Raw genomic sequence first — 15,974 nt, 5'->3', positions numbered from 1 at the left:
GAGTAATCAGTCGATAGAATCCATCGTCACATTTTATCTTGATAGAAATAATTGGATAACTTTTTACTTTTACTTTTGGTAATCCGATGTAATGTTTCGCGAGAGGACGCGAATTTATAATAGTTATGAAAATTTATTAACGATATTAAGCTTCTCGCTTTGTCGAATGAATGGTTTTAAACGCGGATGTGAGAAGCACGAGTGAGACATCTTATTCGAAGATGTAGCTCATGTAATTAATCGTTCGTTTGTATTTAAAAATTTCTACTATTATTAAGTTATGGATTTCAGAAACGACAATAACCGTGTCCATTGATAATAATATTGGCTCAGGCAATAATAAACTTTAGAAAGCCTATGAAATTTATGAGGAAGAAGAATAAAACAACGGCCTTATAAAGCAACGGCAATGTTAAAATAAAAAAGTAAATTTATTAAAACTCGTTGCAAATAATATAGGAAAATGAAAATATTTCGATCCGTCTAAGAATTTAAATATGCGTATACAACAAATGCATCGAGCCTCTGACGATAGTTACACATAAACTTCTGGGCTTTTACGTAATTACCTATCATAAATGCCAATTGATTTATTCTTGAATATTATAACTATGAGACCTTACAAGCATCCGGCTTATAAGACGGACTTTCGCATCACTGAATTTACATATAAATTTAATCCATTTGACTTAGGATTGTCGCACTGTTCTCAAGTGGCCGCCTCCACCGCATAACGTTAAAGTAAAAATGCACGACATAACCTGAAAACGTACGCGAAAGCTCTTGCCCAGCAATTTACCAAATTTAAAGCCAATGATCGAACGTCGTGCAACATCATCGTTCATTCACGTGGCAAATCACCTTGTGCAATCGCGTACTCGCGTCGACGATCCAGCAGCACTCCGTGATGAAACTGTCGTCGTTGAGCGACGTGTCTGCGCGGTCCCCGTCACAAAACTTCATGCCGACGAACTTTGCTAGACTCGCACCAGCCTCGCATCCATCAATTCAACACCGCAATTCAAAACCTCAATTCACCGCGCAAACGGACCGCGTAGGTGCACCGGAGCCAAAGCCACGACGACGTCGACACTCGCCCGCGCCATATCCATCCCTTACGAGCGCGCGCCACCAAATGACGCAAGAGCCGTGTGACGAGCCCGATCCCGGTCCATGCATCCCCTTCTCAGGTCGGTCTCGTCAGCCTCCCCGGACGTAAACGCCCATCCGTTCGGGTAAAGTCGAGGGCCTTGGGGCGCCTCGGGGTCTTGGGCCGCGCGTCCGCCCGGAGCTCACGTGCGTTCTACCCGCGGCGGCCTCTTGTCCGTGAACTCGGACGGGGTGGTGAAGCCCGACGCCGATTGGCCCGTGGGGAGATGCCGGGGGCGGCGCCGGCCCCGATCGCCGGGGGCGGAGCGTCCGCCCGTCGCCATGGGCACGCGCTTAGCGTTGACGTGGCAGCGCCAACGAGAGGTTAAGTCAGGTGGACCGATAAACGCGCCCGGGTGCGCGACTGTGACTGAGGGAGTGAGCGAGCGCGAGTGTGAGCGGAGGGTAGGTAATGCGGCCGATTCGGGGAAAACTGTTTTCCTGGCGGTTCTTGATTAAGGTTAGTTGGTTGCTTTGGACGGTAACTGGGCGGGAGGACGAGAGCCTTTCGTGCTGACATTTTTTTCAGAGACGCGGGATAATTTTAAAGTCGTCCATCCATCGATGCCATCTTCGTCCGACCGGTGGCCACATTTTCATGGCCCTCGCTACTCTCTTAATGACCGCCAATGCTGTATTTTTATCACTCCCGGCAACTTTTGCCGGCTGCTTTTTATTATCGCATACGCTAAGTGACACCATTATCCTGACTTTAAAACGAGGCAAAATTGAGATTCTCTTACCGACGCGATTTTATAATACGAATACATTGCGGCAGAAATTCTGTAAAAATCAAAAGGCTTTCACCGCCCGCGCCAGTGACATTTGCATTTTACTTATTATCTAAATCTATCGTTTTTCAAACTTTGGATAAAAAACAGCAATATGCATAACACGAACAATTTATTAGTTAATATTGCGCGCATTCAAAATGCTCTATATTAATGAAAATAATTAAAATATTAAGGACAATAAAGTCCACTATTTATTTTTATCCATTGCTAATTGACTCTGAATTATATAATACAGAAATTTCGGCTGTAATTTTCAATATGAAAAAAGTCTCGTAATTATTTTCATCGTAACGTTTAAAGGAATGTTAATATAATAACGTGTAAATAGAAAAAATTATTTGTGAAATACCAGAAAAATATGTGCCCTGGATAATTCATTAAAACTCTAGCTTGAATTTATATTTCATTCCAGTAATAAAAGCGCGATTAAAATGATGTGTATTTTAATTAAATTTTATAATATTTATAACAATAATTATTATTATAACAATGATAATAATGATAATAATGATAATAATGATAATGATAAATTGACTTGAAAACGCGAAGTTGCGATAAAATACACGTTGATTATAATAAAATTTCTTTAAATGAAAGTATTGCATTCGTATTGATAAATTCTTTTAAGCATTCGTTAACAGAGGGACGTTGAAAAACTGTATTAAAAAAAAAAAAAAAAAAAAAATAATAAAATTCCTATTCGAAGAGTGATTGACCGAATATTTTAATCCAATATTGTACGTCTATAAATAAGTATAAAAAATATATTGAACTATCGGCCAATTATTCTTGCTACGTTTTATTCCGCTAATAAATGAAATGTTTTGTCAATATATTTGAGGTAACATATATTTAATGAAAGTTTATTTAACTTTATTTCATAATTGTCGACATCCGTTCTTATAATAAAATACACTTAACTATTTCTCGTTTTAATCACACATTTTTTCGATATGCTGTAAAATTCGGGATAGCATTAAATTTATGCAGAAAATATAAAATAATAACGAATCAATCAATGTTCTGCAATTTATTTTCTATATAAATTGTATTTAAACAATTTTTTAATCCTACAACTCCATATGATTAATGAAAAATATCTTTAATTATCTACTATCTTTTTGTCATACTTTACAATAGCATTGATACAAATATTCGGAAAAATTGTTATTTCACTTAACACAATGTAAAGTCACGATAAATAATTGTGTATTTAAATTAATGAATGTTACAATAAAATTATTGTAGAAAAATTATGCAAATCTGTGTGCGTTTACATATTATACGGATATATTAATTTAAAAAATTTATTCAATTTTTTTTCATACCCACAGCCATCAAATTCCCAAAAATTAGACCACTATTTTTATATTTATTCTGATATTGTAAAAATGTTTTTACTAAATGTGTCAAATTCTACATATTTTATATCAAAATTTCCCATCTATTACTTATAACATGATTATTCGTACATTATTATAATTATTAATAATTCATTATTAATTATTTTTATTATTATTATATTTATACATATATAAATATATATAATTATAATTAATTATTAATAATTCATAATGAAAATAATTTTTAAAGTTGACATTACGATTAGTGAAAATTATAAGATTCTCTTTGTTTTTTAAACTAGAATGAACATTGTGTTAACGAGGTGGAAATGCCACGCTATGTGCATTCATAAATCTAGTTAAATCAGTATTAAGATCATTTGAATGAATTAATCAATACGATAACATATTAGGATTTATGCTTGCTATTACCACACAATTGTTACAAAAATCATAGTTTTATGACTCGTCGTCGCTCAAACATATCTAAATAAATACTCGATAAGTATTGAAAGTTGAAGGGACTTGAACGATCGGATCTAGCGATATCATCCTTTGGGAGATTGATCCTAAAGTCGCTTGTACACAACGTCAGCCATGGAAGCTTCCGTAACTATTATACGGGTGAACTCGGGCAACCGGAGCGAGGAATTAGGGCTGCTACACGATCATTAAATAAATTAACGTCAAGACTAATTACGTTACGGTAGGTCATCACCGCAATCTAGGAAGCCTCCGATCCCTTGTTACGTACAACTAACTAAGAGGATTACAAAGTCTTCGCGTATAGACAGAAGATAGATGATATTTACTCGTCTGAAAAGGAAACCCAGTGAAAATTTGTGTATTACAAGTTAAAAAGTTGTGAGAAAAGTTTTTTTTTTATAAATGATTGCTTAAATTACCGGCAATCGTTATATTCGACATCACGATGCTGCTTTTTGTGCGCAATTACACTGTACAATCATAATCGATACTCAATACCTTAATAATGTCGTTAAAAGTACCCACTTAGGACAAATATGGAAGACTGCCAGTTTACAATATATATATATATATATATATATAACAGACAATACAAGTCTTTTGAAAGTACTCGATTAGATTGACGGTAAACAGTGGTAAACAGTGGTAAACAGTGGTAAACAGTGGTAAACAGTGATAAACAGTGGTAAACAGTGGTATATAGTGGTATATAGTGGTATACAGTGGTAAACAGTGGTATATAGTGGTATACAGTGGTAGTATCATGCGACAGTAACTGAAATGCATGGATAGAGCTGCCATCTCTGTGAGTAACTGGGAACATCTACAATATCTCCAAATAATTTCAATTATTGGTATTTGAATATAATTATTTGTCGTACTTTGTTTAAACTGGTAATCTAATTAAAGTGTATCGTTTATTTGTTTAAGCGTAAGCTTAACAAAAGCCGATTCAGAAATGTATAAAATATTAACAACAATACTAACAAAGTATTATCTCACTGGGATGTAATCTTGATTTTTCTAATAAATAAATAGGCATAGATTATAAAAATTTAAATTGATTCAAATAAATAAAATGACAGGTTATAGATATTCAAAAACTAATTTATAAGTGGACTAAATAGAGAAATTACTTTAAATGATTGAATAATACTGTCATTATAAATTATAGATTCGAAATTATAATAATATTATAAAGACTATAATTTCAATTGTTATGTCATGAAAGAAAACATTAAATTTTCATAGTAGTTGAATAGATAAAATTGTTTAACAGTAAATATTGATAACATCTAAGCGGATTGTTTTATGTGAATATAAAATAGCGTAAAAATAAATAACTTAATACAAAATAAATACCCAAGGAAGATATATTTAAAATTATTTTTTATAAATCCAATTTTTACATGTCAAGGACAAAATTTATCTTGTGTTTTCATTTTTTTTTTTTTTTTTTTTTTTTTTTTTTTTTTTTTTAATATTGAAATAACCTTCATACATAAGCTTACTTCTGTTATTAAATATTTTATATTAAATCTAGCATTACAAATGCTATATTTAGAATTATATAATTAAAGACACCAACGAACGAAATAATATATTGTTGAATTTCTTTTAATTAATTTTACTACGAGAATATATTTAATCTAATATCTAAAAATAATTAATATTCATGATTATAATGTAGTTGAGTGACCATTATATATTTGTCATTATTACCTTATCTTGAAATCATTACATAAAAGTTTGGATAGATTTTTAATAAAACATTATCATTTCGTTTGTTAGAAGATAGAAATAAAATGAAATTAAACACATATTATAAAATTAAAAATATTTATTTAATTAATATTTATGTTGTGGTAATTGTTTCACATGAAAATATATGGATATAAATAATAAAGTATATGAGTTATATAAATAAATTTTTCCGAAAGCTATTGTATTCATTAATTTAGCACAACTACATAAGATTAACTACATAATATTATTCTTCGTCATAATATTTATATTCTAATTTTATGACATGGTTACACAAAAATTTTGTTTACTTTTGTCAATCTCATAGTACAATATATCTCATATACTCAGAATTCCAATAATTTTATTGTACCATTGCTTCATTTTCTCCCACTCCCTTAATTTTCAACTACATCTATCGTCATTGATCTTAATTTTTTTTATAATTGTATACTTTGATAATGAATGTTATATTAATAAAGGAAAAATAATTTAACAGAAATTTAAGTGTTGCTTCCTTGCGTCTAATAGCTTCAATAAATTAGAAATTATAAATATCTATCATCCTTTTTATTTTACGAATGTTTTAAAAATATATTATTGTTGTAAAAATATAGTTTACAAAGAAAGTCGATTATAAGTTGTAATAAGCCGCTTTTTAACAATTCTACTAAGATTCTGTCACTAGTTTTTCAAGTAAATTTCTTCGGTCATCAAATTTTATATTACAGAATGCTTACGACGAGTCCCAAGCACTGTTCTAACTTCTAAGTTCAATGTCATTAGGACTTAGTTCAAATACTCTCAATAAATAAAAAATATGTAAATAATTAAAAATGAAAAATATAATGTAAAATATAATACAGCATTGACTGAATGATTTCAAAAGTTTTCATATCTACTATTTTCCAGTTAACTGCAGGTAGACAATAAATAATATCAAATATATTAAATTTCATATACTGTATAAAATATAAATAAAACTTACTTATGACGGTAATATTAAATAAACAATTCCTACATCGATTTTAATTAATGAAAGCAATGAACAAGTTCGTCCGAATTTATGAAATGAATTAATATCTGTTGTTGTATTTCAAATATACCGCTGCGTCCGCTTTCAATTTGTTCTATTTTAAATTTATTTTGATGTTGTTACGTAATATTTTCGTTAAATTTTTAGAATAATAAAATTAATTTTATTTACATATTATACTGTTCTGTAAAAATGTTATAATATGAAAGCGTCAGTTTCACTTAGTTTTGAGCAGTTACTTAATTGTGATTTATCATATATTAACGGCTTTAATTACTAGCATTTATATTAAAATTTTTTCATTGTTAACAAATTTAATTTGTAAAAAAAGGTGGTTAATATAAAAAAATGAAAAAACATTTCTGTTAATCTTAACTGTATTACAAGAAGTAGCATACAATAATATAAATTCTATAAATACCTTCTATAAATTACCTTCTGGCTATAGTTACAATTTACTATTTAACATCAGGAACAGTAATTATTCACGAAAATTATAACTAAAAAATTCTAATTATTAATATGATTATTAATTTGAACGTCTCGAAAGATAATTTATATTACCCTAATGAAACATTAACATCATTCAGATTAAACAAAAATTTAAAGAAGAGAAAAATGAACTCTTATTTAAAAACCTTATGAAATATCTGACATACGGTAACTAACAATTTTAATGACAGAAAGTAAATGAATCACAGAACTAAATCGGACTAAATACTAATTACGATTATTAATTGTAAATATGATGTCACTTATACAAATTGTTAGCTTTAGATAATCGATATTTATTCTTCATTGATTACTAACTCAAGTTTTAGTAAATACGTAAGTAAATAAATAAAAAAAACTCAAACTTCTGGATAGGAACTTATATAGGAAACAGTCATATCGAAAGACTTGTAATAAATAAAATTTTATAAAACAGAAGGAGATATTTATGTACTGAACTTATACATATATATATATATATATATATATATATATATATATATATATTTTTAAACTAAATATATATCTTTGAATATTAGAAATTAAGAATTTATTAGGATTAGAATAAAATTATACATTTTTAATTAATTGTAAATGTAATTAAAATTGATTGTTTTATTTAAACGAAATTTAAATAATTCTTAAAACATTGTTGTAAAATATGGGTTAATCTTATTCTGTAATGGAAATGAATAATTTTAATGAGACTTTTGGTTTGTACTTTGTCAATTGGGAATTAAAAAATTTTTTTATTAAAATTCTTATATACATAAGGTTGAATCCTTATTAATAATGAAATGTAAAATATTAAAAATGGCATTGAAACAAATTAGTTGGACTTCGGCAATTATAGACAATTCTTGTACATTTAAATATCAAATGAATTTATAAAATTATGAAATTGATGATGGAGAATTAAAATGCATTTCCGAACAGACTTTTGGAATATCGCAATATCGAGGCAATTTCAGTTTAACTAATTATCAATACCTACGTCATCTACCACTTAAAAGCTATCGAATTATCTCGTACAATGAATATTTAACCGCTAAACTCTTAAATATAAATTTTCGATGGGACGAGAAGTTGAGGCAATCGGGCTCACGTATCCTCGTTGTCGTAAGGTGAAGTGCGTTTGTAAAAGGCGCGCGAAAAAGTGGCCGGTCCTTGGGGACCGCAAAAGATAAATCCTCGTCTCCAAAGGACGAAGATGAGAAGGAGCAGGGGCAGGGCCAAAAGGAGACCCACGAGGATGCCGAGGAGGATAGCGGCGTCGCGCTCGGGTCTTGCCCCATACGCGTCCAGGCAGCGAAGTTTTCGACTCCCTAATGAAGCCAAGCTTCTACCTGCAAGCTCAGGCGGCCCCGAACATCGGAGCTTACCAATTTCCTCTCCCATCAACCTCTTTCCATGGTTTGACAATAGGGTGCCGATCTGAAAGCATCAATGTCCAAAGTCACATGGATTCCAATGCTTTGGAAATCTGTGCTGGTGGGTGTGGGGGAGAGGAAGAGAAAGCTTAAGTTCTTCATTATCTGATTGCGTAAGGCCTAACAATCGAGATTTCTTGTAACTTGCTCAACTTTAGAGCAAGAATAAATGTTAGATTTTTTTTTTAATTAGAGACGCATCTAGGAAAGCTAAAATTAACCTGCACTGTCATAATTCATAGTCTACAACATTATCTCTATTATAATTATAGTAAGACATTCGCCATCAAAATTGAAATTAAATGAAAATTTTAGAAAAATATTCATATGTAAATTACATGAATCATGTTTCATTTATTTTTACATTAAAGCTACGTCAAATGAAAATTCCTTTTTCATTAAAAAATTTTAATTAAAAAAATTTCTACATATGAATTTCTAGCTCAACTTCACTTATGAATCGACATCTTTATTAGCTTATGCATTTAAAAATTTCATTTAACTTACGAGATATTGATTATCGCAATCACAGTTCCAATTGTTGCTCATAATATGCAATTCTTGCAGTTTGTCCCATCGAGCGACTAAAGTAGCTGATAAATAATGAAGTGCATTATTGGATATATTGAGCACCTTTAATGGTGGCCACGTCGCTCCACCTCCTTTCCCCTGCGTTTTATTATATTTTTAATTTACGTAATTATAGCGCAAATTATTTTGAAACATATTCATACATTCTTATGAGAATTAGTGCATGCTCAATCATTCGCAATTTATAATTATACGATAATATCAAAGATCTTGTTTGACAAATGTTTCTTTTATTTTTTATTCAAAATAATTTATAATAAAAGATAAGGGTAAGATATTATAATCAATAATTACAATAAAAAATTGAATTTCTTCGTTAATTTGTATTTATAATAGCTTTCTTCTTATAAAAGTATTACATAGTTCTTTAAGTATTTAATAATTTAATTGAATAATAGATTTTAAAATAATTATTTATCAAGAAATATGTGACTCAATGTGAAAAGAGCACAGAATGTTTATAAAAAATATATCTATAAAAATGAATGTCGTCAGAAATTTTAAAGAAAATAATTAAATATATAGTCATTTATTTACATTTGTAATTTACTTATTTCAAATATTCTATAAAACATAACTATGTAATGATAAGAATCGCTATAATAAAAACTGCTCAAACTGATATTCTATAATTATGATTAAATATGAAGTTCTTTGATAATTAAAAATTCATTTAAATAATCACAAGTCGTTGAGAATTTTTTTTTAGCTATATTACTAAACAAAAAAATACCTAATCAGTTTCTATTTTCATAATATACTATTGATGTAATATTTAAAAAATTTTCAATCAATAAATATTCATTTATTTATAATAACTTTGCTACACATCTGTCGTCTAATCAAACAATTACCAAATTTTTTTGTAAATTGTTGCTGTAATTTTCCGTTAACTTTTTTTTACAAACTATTCTATATAAGTATTATATAATATAGAATTTGTAAATAAAAAAATCAAAAAGTAAAATAACAAATAATAACAAATTTTTTTAAATCAAGACATTATGAACAGATGAATGTACATGAATAATTATTGCGAATTCGCATTATATTTGATATGCTACAATTATTCCAATATAAACGTGTATTAAATATTAAATAATAATTCTAAATCGACTTAAGGAATAAAATATACATATGTATAATTTGAAGAAAAAAAATTTATATTTATCATACTTTTATTTAATAGAGGTTAATTTAATTTTCTGAAAATATCCTAATATAAAAACAGATTGACAACGTGTATTAAGGTTTTTTTTGAATTTGATTAACAAAATTTGATAGATCATAACAAAGACTTAATAAAGTAGAAATTATAAAACACTAGTATTTCCTAATTATATACAAATGTTATAATTTACGTAAACCTTAACGATGTATAATTATACTAACCTCTTTGGCGAGAGCATCATCGTTAATTTCCGATAATAATGTACAATTTTCAATCTTTAGAGTTTCCAGACCTTCTAAACTTGAAAGTGCACCTTTGCCAATTAGCAATAATTTTGGCATCTTACACATACTTAACATCCGTACATTTAATAATGGTGGAAATCCGTTATTATCGTTTAAAAACTCAATTGGATTTCCATCTAAAATAAGAATTTCTACAGATTTGGATTCCTGCAGTGCATCGGGTAAATTTGAAAATTCATTCCAGCTGAGATCTAATTTTTTTAAAAATCTGAAAATAATTTCATCTGGTTTTATAAGATAATTTACTTTATATTTCAGAATTTCTTGTATAATTATATGTTTTTTTTTTATTATTAAAAATACAATTATTAATCTTTAATTACTCTGCTTATAATGTGAATTTCTTTTATTGATTCGTAAATTACAAAAGGATTCATCAGTTAAAATTAGTTTAATATAACAATGATTGTGTCGATATAATTCTTAAATTATTTATTTGTAAGAAAACTGTGTCACTAAGTTTATCAAAATATTAATGCTATTTTTTTTATTATATAAAATAATTAGAGTTTACTGCTTATTTTTTCAAAGACACTAAAATCCGAAAATAGAACACCAAAATCATAAAATCTTAAACGCACTGTTAATAAGATCACATAATCATATTAATATAACACATTAATATCAATTTAGATAATAAATTCTAAGGCCACAAATAATTATAATTTGTTATTTTAATAAATGAAGGATATAATCTTGATGACACACAAGTTTCTGTTCTGTCAGATTTCTGTAGGCAAATACAAGTGATTAATTTTCTATAAATATTTTTATAAAATATTACATATATTAACATATAGGCTTATCAATATCTTTTATTTGCAGTGGTTTCTCGTAAATATATAATATAAAATCTTGGATTAAAAATAAAAGAAAAAAAAGATGATTTGTCTGGCAATAATATTTAAATAAAAGATATTACATATTCCTAATTGTTCTTAATTTCGGTTTCGTAAGGAAAAATAGTTACCTCAATGATTGGAATGACACTTTATCTAATTTTTTCAATTGACAATGACTCAAATCCAATTTCTCAAGATAGGGAATACTACTGATTGCAAGAATCGATGACTTATCGAGCTCTACAAACGGATTATCTGATAAAATTAGTGTTTTTAAGTATTGTACATGTTCAAAAAGATCGTGATTCAATGTATTAAATTTGTTTCCAGATAAATTTAATAGCTTCAATTTATCCAAAGGTTCATATGCTTCAGGTAGAAACTGCCCCTATTTATATGTATACGTATATATATATATATATATATATATATATATATATATATATATATATATATATATAAAATAATCGTATACATTTATAAGTTTTCAAGTCATAAAATTTGACATTAGAAACTCCCCCTATATATATGTATACGTATATATATATATATATATATATATATATATATATATATATATATATATATTTACAATAATCAATCATTTACTTAGTTTAATCATCTAAAATTAATAAGCAAAATTTTTAAATAATACAATTTCTTCAAGTGATCTTATACACAAGTTTTGAATTTACGGTTAATTGATTCAATTATAAAAATTGGATTGTATTATCAATTTAAATGTGGTATTTAAAATTTATAATTTTTTACTATTTTCTATCAGATCCAGATTAATTAATAATAGAAAATCTTAACAGAATAATATGATATTTTACAAATTTATTTTTAATCAGATATTAAATATTAATATCTACACGCATATACACCCCCCCACACACACACACACACACACACACGCGCGCGCGCGCGCGCGCGCACAGTTTTTTTGATAATAAAAAACTGATATTACAAAATCAATAAAATTAGCGGATGTATATGCAAACTATAAAATAAAATCTTACGACTAAATATTAATCGTATTGATAATATCTTAATAGTATTTAATTTATAATTATTATTTATATAATATATATTGGTGTAATACAAAACATTATAGTATACCTACAACTATTTATATATTCGTTCTTTATTGACAAATGTATTTCTCTTCTTTCTAATATTTCATTTAGTCAGTTCAACAGTTCAACATATAGATACGCGCGTTTCAATTCATACAATAAATTACTTTTATTCAAGGTACATGTATATAGATATAGATAAATACAAATAGAATCGGAAAATAGTAAAAAATAATTTCATCCAACAATCAACGTCTTAAAATAATAAGTATTACGAAATGTTAATTAAGAAACGATTAGATAATTAAACGATCGTAATAAGTAGATAGTGTAAAAGTAATAAGTGATTGAAAATAAATCAATTGTCTTACCTCCAGTGCGCCCGGCATAAAATTTTCATGAGTTAATAAATTTTCACTCAGATCTAATTCTGTTAAATTACTCAACATTTTAAAAGCCTTATTATCAATTGTTTTTATTTTATTGTTATAGAAAATCAGCTTATTAACAGTCAGATTAGGAAATGAATTTATATGTGTAATTCGGTTATTTTCGAAGGTAATCACTTTTATCGGCTGCTTTGGCCATTCATGATCGTTCAAATTATTATCAAGATTCCGGTTTGAGCAATCTATTTTATCAGCTACAAAATAAATATTATTATATTATTAATAGTATAATTACTCAATTATTATTCATTTGGAAAAGAGGTATTGTCAAAGGTTTTACAAAATATGGATTAGTAAGCCTTGGGATTACTTTATATAAGTATGTTGAATGGCGAAAGTAAATCATATTGATATATACACATTTGTACGCCGTTTACATACTTAATTCATTGTTTTAGTTTATTGTTTCAAATATATATTCGTAATATATAGAATATTAACACAATATATTATATTTTCAATTTTTATCTATAAATTTGATAAAATGCTAGCATTAAAAAAAAAAAAAACATTTTATATGTAATTTGCCCTGCTGGCGGTGTTTATGAGAAGTGAGATTATTTTCTTATAAAACGTTAACATTTTTATATATAAAATCTATGTTCTCTATCTCTCCATTTCTCTATCTTTGACAATTATACAAATATCTTAAAATAATGAAATAATAATGATAATAATTTAGAGGTTTTATAACATAAGTTTCAGGGTAAAATTGGAGAAATCGAAATATTTTCAAACCATTATGAAAAAGTTGAACTTATGAATTTGACCTTATTGAGCTAGAAATTTCGTCGCGCCTTAATTTCGAAATGAAATTGCCTTGATTAATAGTTTCATCGATTAGTTACTTATAAATCACTACTTATCCTAATACAATCCGAAGCATGCTGTATCACTTTAAAAAGCATATTCATTCACGGTGGTGTATGAGACTCCGCCCGTCGCTTCCAATCCTACGTTCGCTTCACTCTGATATTCGATTGGCTCGCTTCTCACTGGCAAGCAAATTTCCGCACGCTCTAGCTTACCTGTACACTCGCAAACATCGCACACTTTTGACACAACATTAACTGGGCCACTTGTCTTGGATATGCTGATCGTCGTAGTGTCCAGGCCCAACGCCGGAATGAGGACGCACGCGATGATGAGAGGAAGTTGACGCGGCGTCATGGCACTTCAACTTTCTTCGTACAACGAGCATTAAAGGCTGAGGCGAGAAAAAGCGTATTGTAAAACGTACGTTATCAGCAATTTGATAAGGTGTACCGATAAGATAGAGATCAGTGCGTCTGAGTGTGTGAGCGACGTCGCAACTTTTTCCGTTACTCATCGTAGAAGACGAGTTCGCAGACGAATGATGAACTATGGTAAAACTCTCTGACGAAACTAATAGTAACGAAACTATATGGATATTTCGTGCTTCTGGCTTGAGAAAATATTTGTTTATATAACGTCTGTAATTCAAATAGTTATACATTGATAGTAAAATGTATTCGAATGTCTGATATGATATTTTTTAATGAACGTTACAATTGTGAAATGAGGCTGATTTCATAAATCATATAATATACACTAAGTCACAATGATACATAAACATTATACAATTAAAATGTTTATGAATTAATTTTGTTAAAGTTTTTAATGAAATACATATTATCCTTACCTTATATGGAAGAAAAGTTTGTTTTTTAATGAAAATGTATTGTTATAGAAGCATTCCTAGATTATGACCGATATAATATTATACAATTAACGCAAACACTGAAAATTTATAAAAAATGTATATACATATACAATTGAAAAAAGTGATTAACTTGAAGAGAAGTAAAATATACAAAGACCCAATATTAGTCGTTTGTCGAAGAGAAATTTGATTCTAAAATAATTATAACTAACGGCTTTTCATCTTATCATAATATCCCCCGATTATTCAAATTTCCTTACACATTAATTCTTATCATATATATATATATATATATATATATATATATTATATGTAAAATTTATTTAATCTTCAATTTCAGATATTAATACAATTTTTCTTAAAAGAAAACTAGAAAACTAATAGGGAAAAAATTTTGATTCTAGTGAATTCATTTAAATCAAGTCTAAACAAAAGGGCTCCAGATTTTTAAATTGAACTATATTTATAATATATATATATATATATATATATAGGAAGATGATAAGAATTAATGTGTAAGGAAAGAGAGAGAGAGAGAAGAGAGAGAGAGAGGGAGAGAGAGAGAGAGAGAGAGAGAGAGAGAGAGAGAGAGAGAGAGAGAATAGGCACGAACGAACTTTAACAGAAAAATTTTCTGTATTATAATATATTAAATGTATTTATTAAATTAATTACAATCATTATGTTACATTCAAATACGAATATCTGAATTTTCTTGAACGAAATTCACAACCCAATCATATTTAATTACAGTAAAAATAGTATCACTCTTTCAATTTAGAAAAATACGAATAATAATCAAAATATCATTTAATTAATGATATTTTAGATTGAAACGAGAATAATATTTAATATGAAATAATTTTATTTAAGACGAATTGACGGAGCTTTTAAATCCTTTTTAAAAACCAAGCTCATGCTTATATTTAAAGTAGCGCGCTCTTTATAGCAACTGATAATATAAACGTGGCACCATCTACTGGCATTTTATTTCTTTTCTTCGTTACCTTACACCTGTAATTTCTGAACAATTGCAGCAGATACATAATTTGTAATCGATCGTAATTTGATTAAAATATACAATGAAAATATTAAGTAAAATAGTGTCACTGAAAGATTTTCTTTTTGAAGTAATCGATAAACGTAAATGAAACCGGTGAATTGGCTTTCGCACCTATTTGAAATTGAATAACAAAAAGTATCAAAATTAATTTGAGTCCAAAATCCACAACGAATTTTATGACATTAATATTGACATACGTGACCACTGTATAAATAAGCGCTAAAATTTAAATATATTCTTTTCCAAATTACTGCGTCAAATGCATTGGAAGATTAATATGTGATTGAGTTGAATGGATTGTAAGATTAATGAATAAT

At 28.1% G+C, this 15,974-nt stretch overlaps 1 protein-coding gene across 1 annotated transcript; it reads right to left on the bottom strand.

Moving 5' to 3' along the window:
• Positions 1-7,832: 7,832 nt before the first annotated feature.
• Positions 7,833-14,151, bottom strand: LOC105363617 (TLR4 interactor with leucine rich repeats). The gene is made up of 6 exons (XM_011501362.1): positions 13,939-14,151; positions 12,833-13,104; positions 11,511-11,770; positions 10,457-10,748; positions 8,981-9,142; positions 7,833-8,477 (listed from the first exon to the last, which is right to left on the bottom strand). The coding sequence occupies exons 1-6, from the start codon at positions 14,078-14,080 to the stop codon at positions 8,145-8,147; spliced, it is 1,461 nt and encodes a 486-aa protein (XP_011499664.1). The 5' UTR covers positions 14,081-14,151; the 3' UTR covers positions 7,833-8,144.
• Between the last annotated feature and the right edge of the window lie 1,823 nt (positions 14,152-15,974).

This window comes from Ceratosolen solmsi, unplaced genomic scaffold (genome assembly GCF_000503995.2).
Source record: "Ceratosolen solmsi marchali unplaced genomic scaffold, CerSol_1.0 scaffold3, whole genome shotgun sequence".
Lineage (NCBI taxonomy): Eukaryota > Metazoa > Arthropoda > Insecta > Hymenoptera > Agaonidae > Ceratosolen > Ceratosolen solmsi.
Note: the sequence above shows the minus strand (reverse complement) of the source record. Positions and strands in the feature narration are given on the sequence as shown.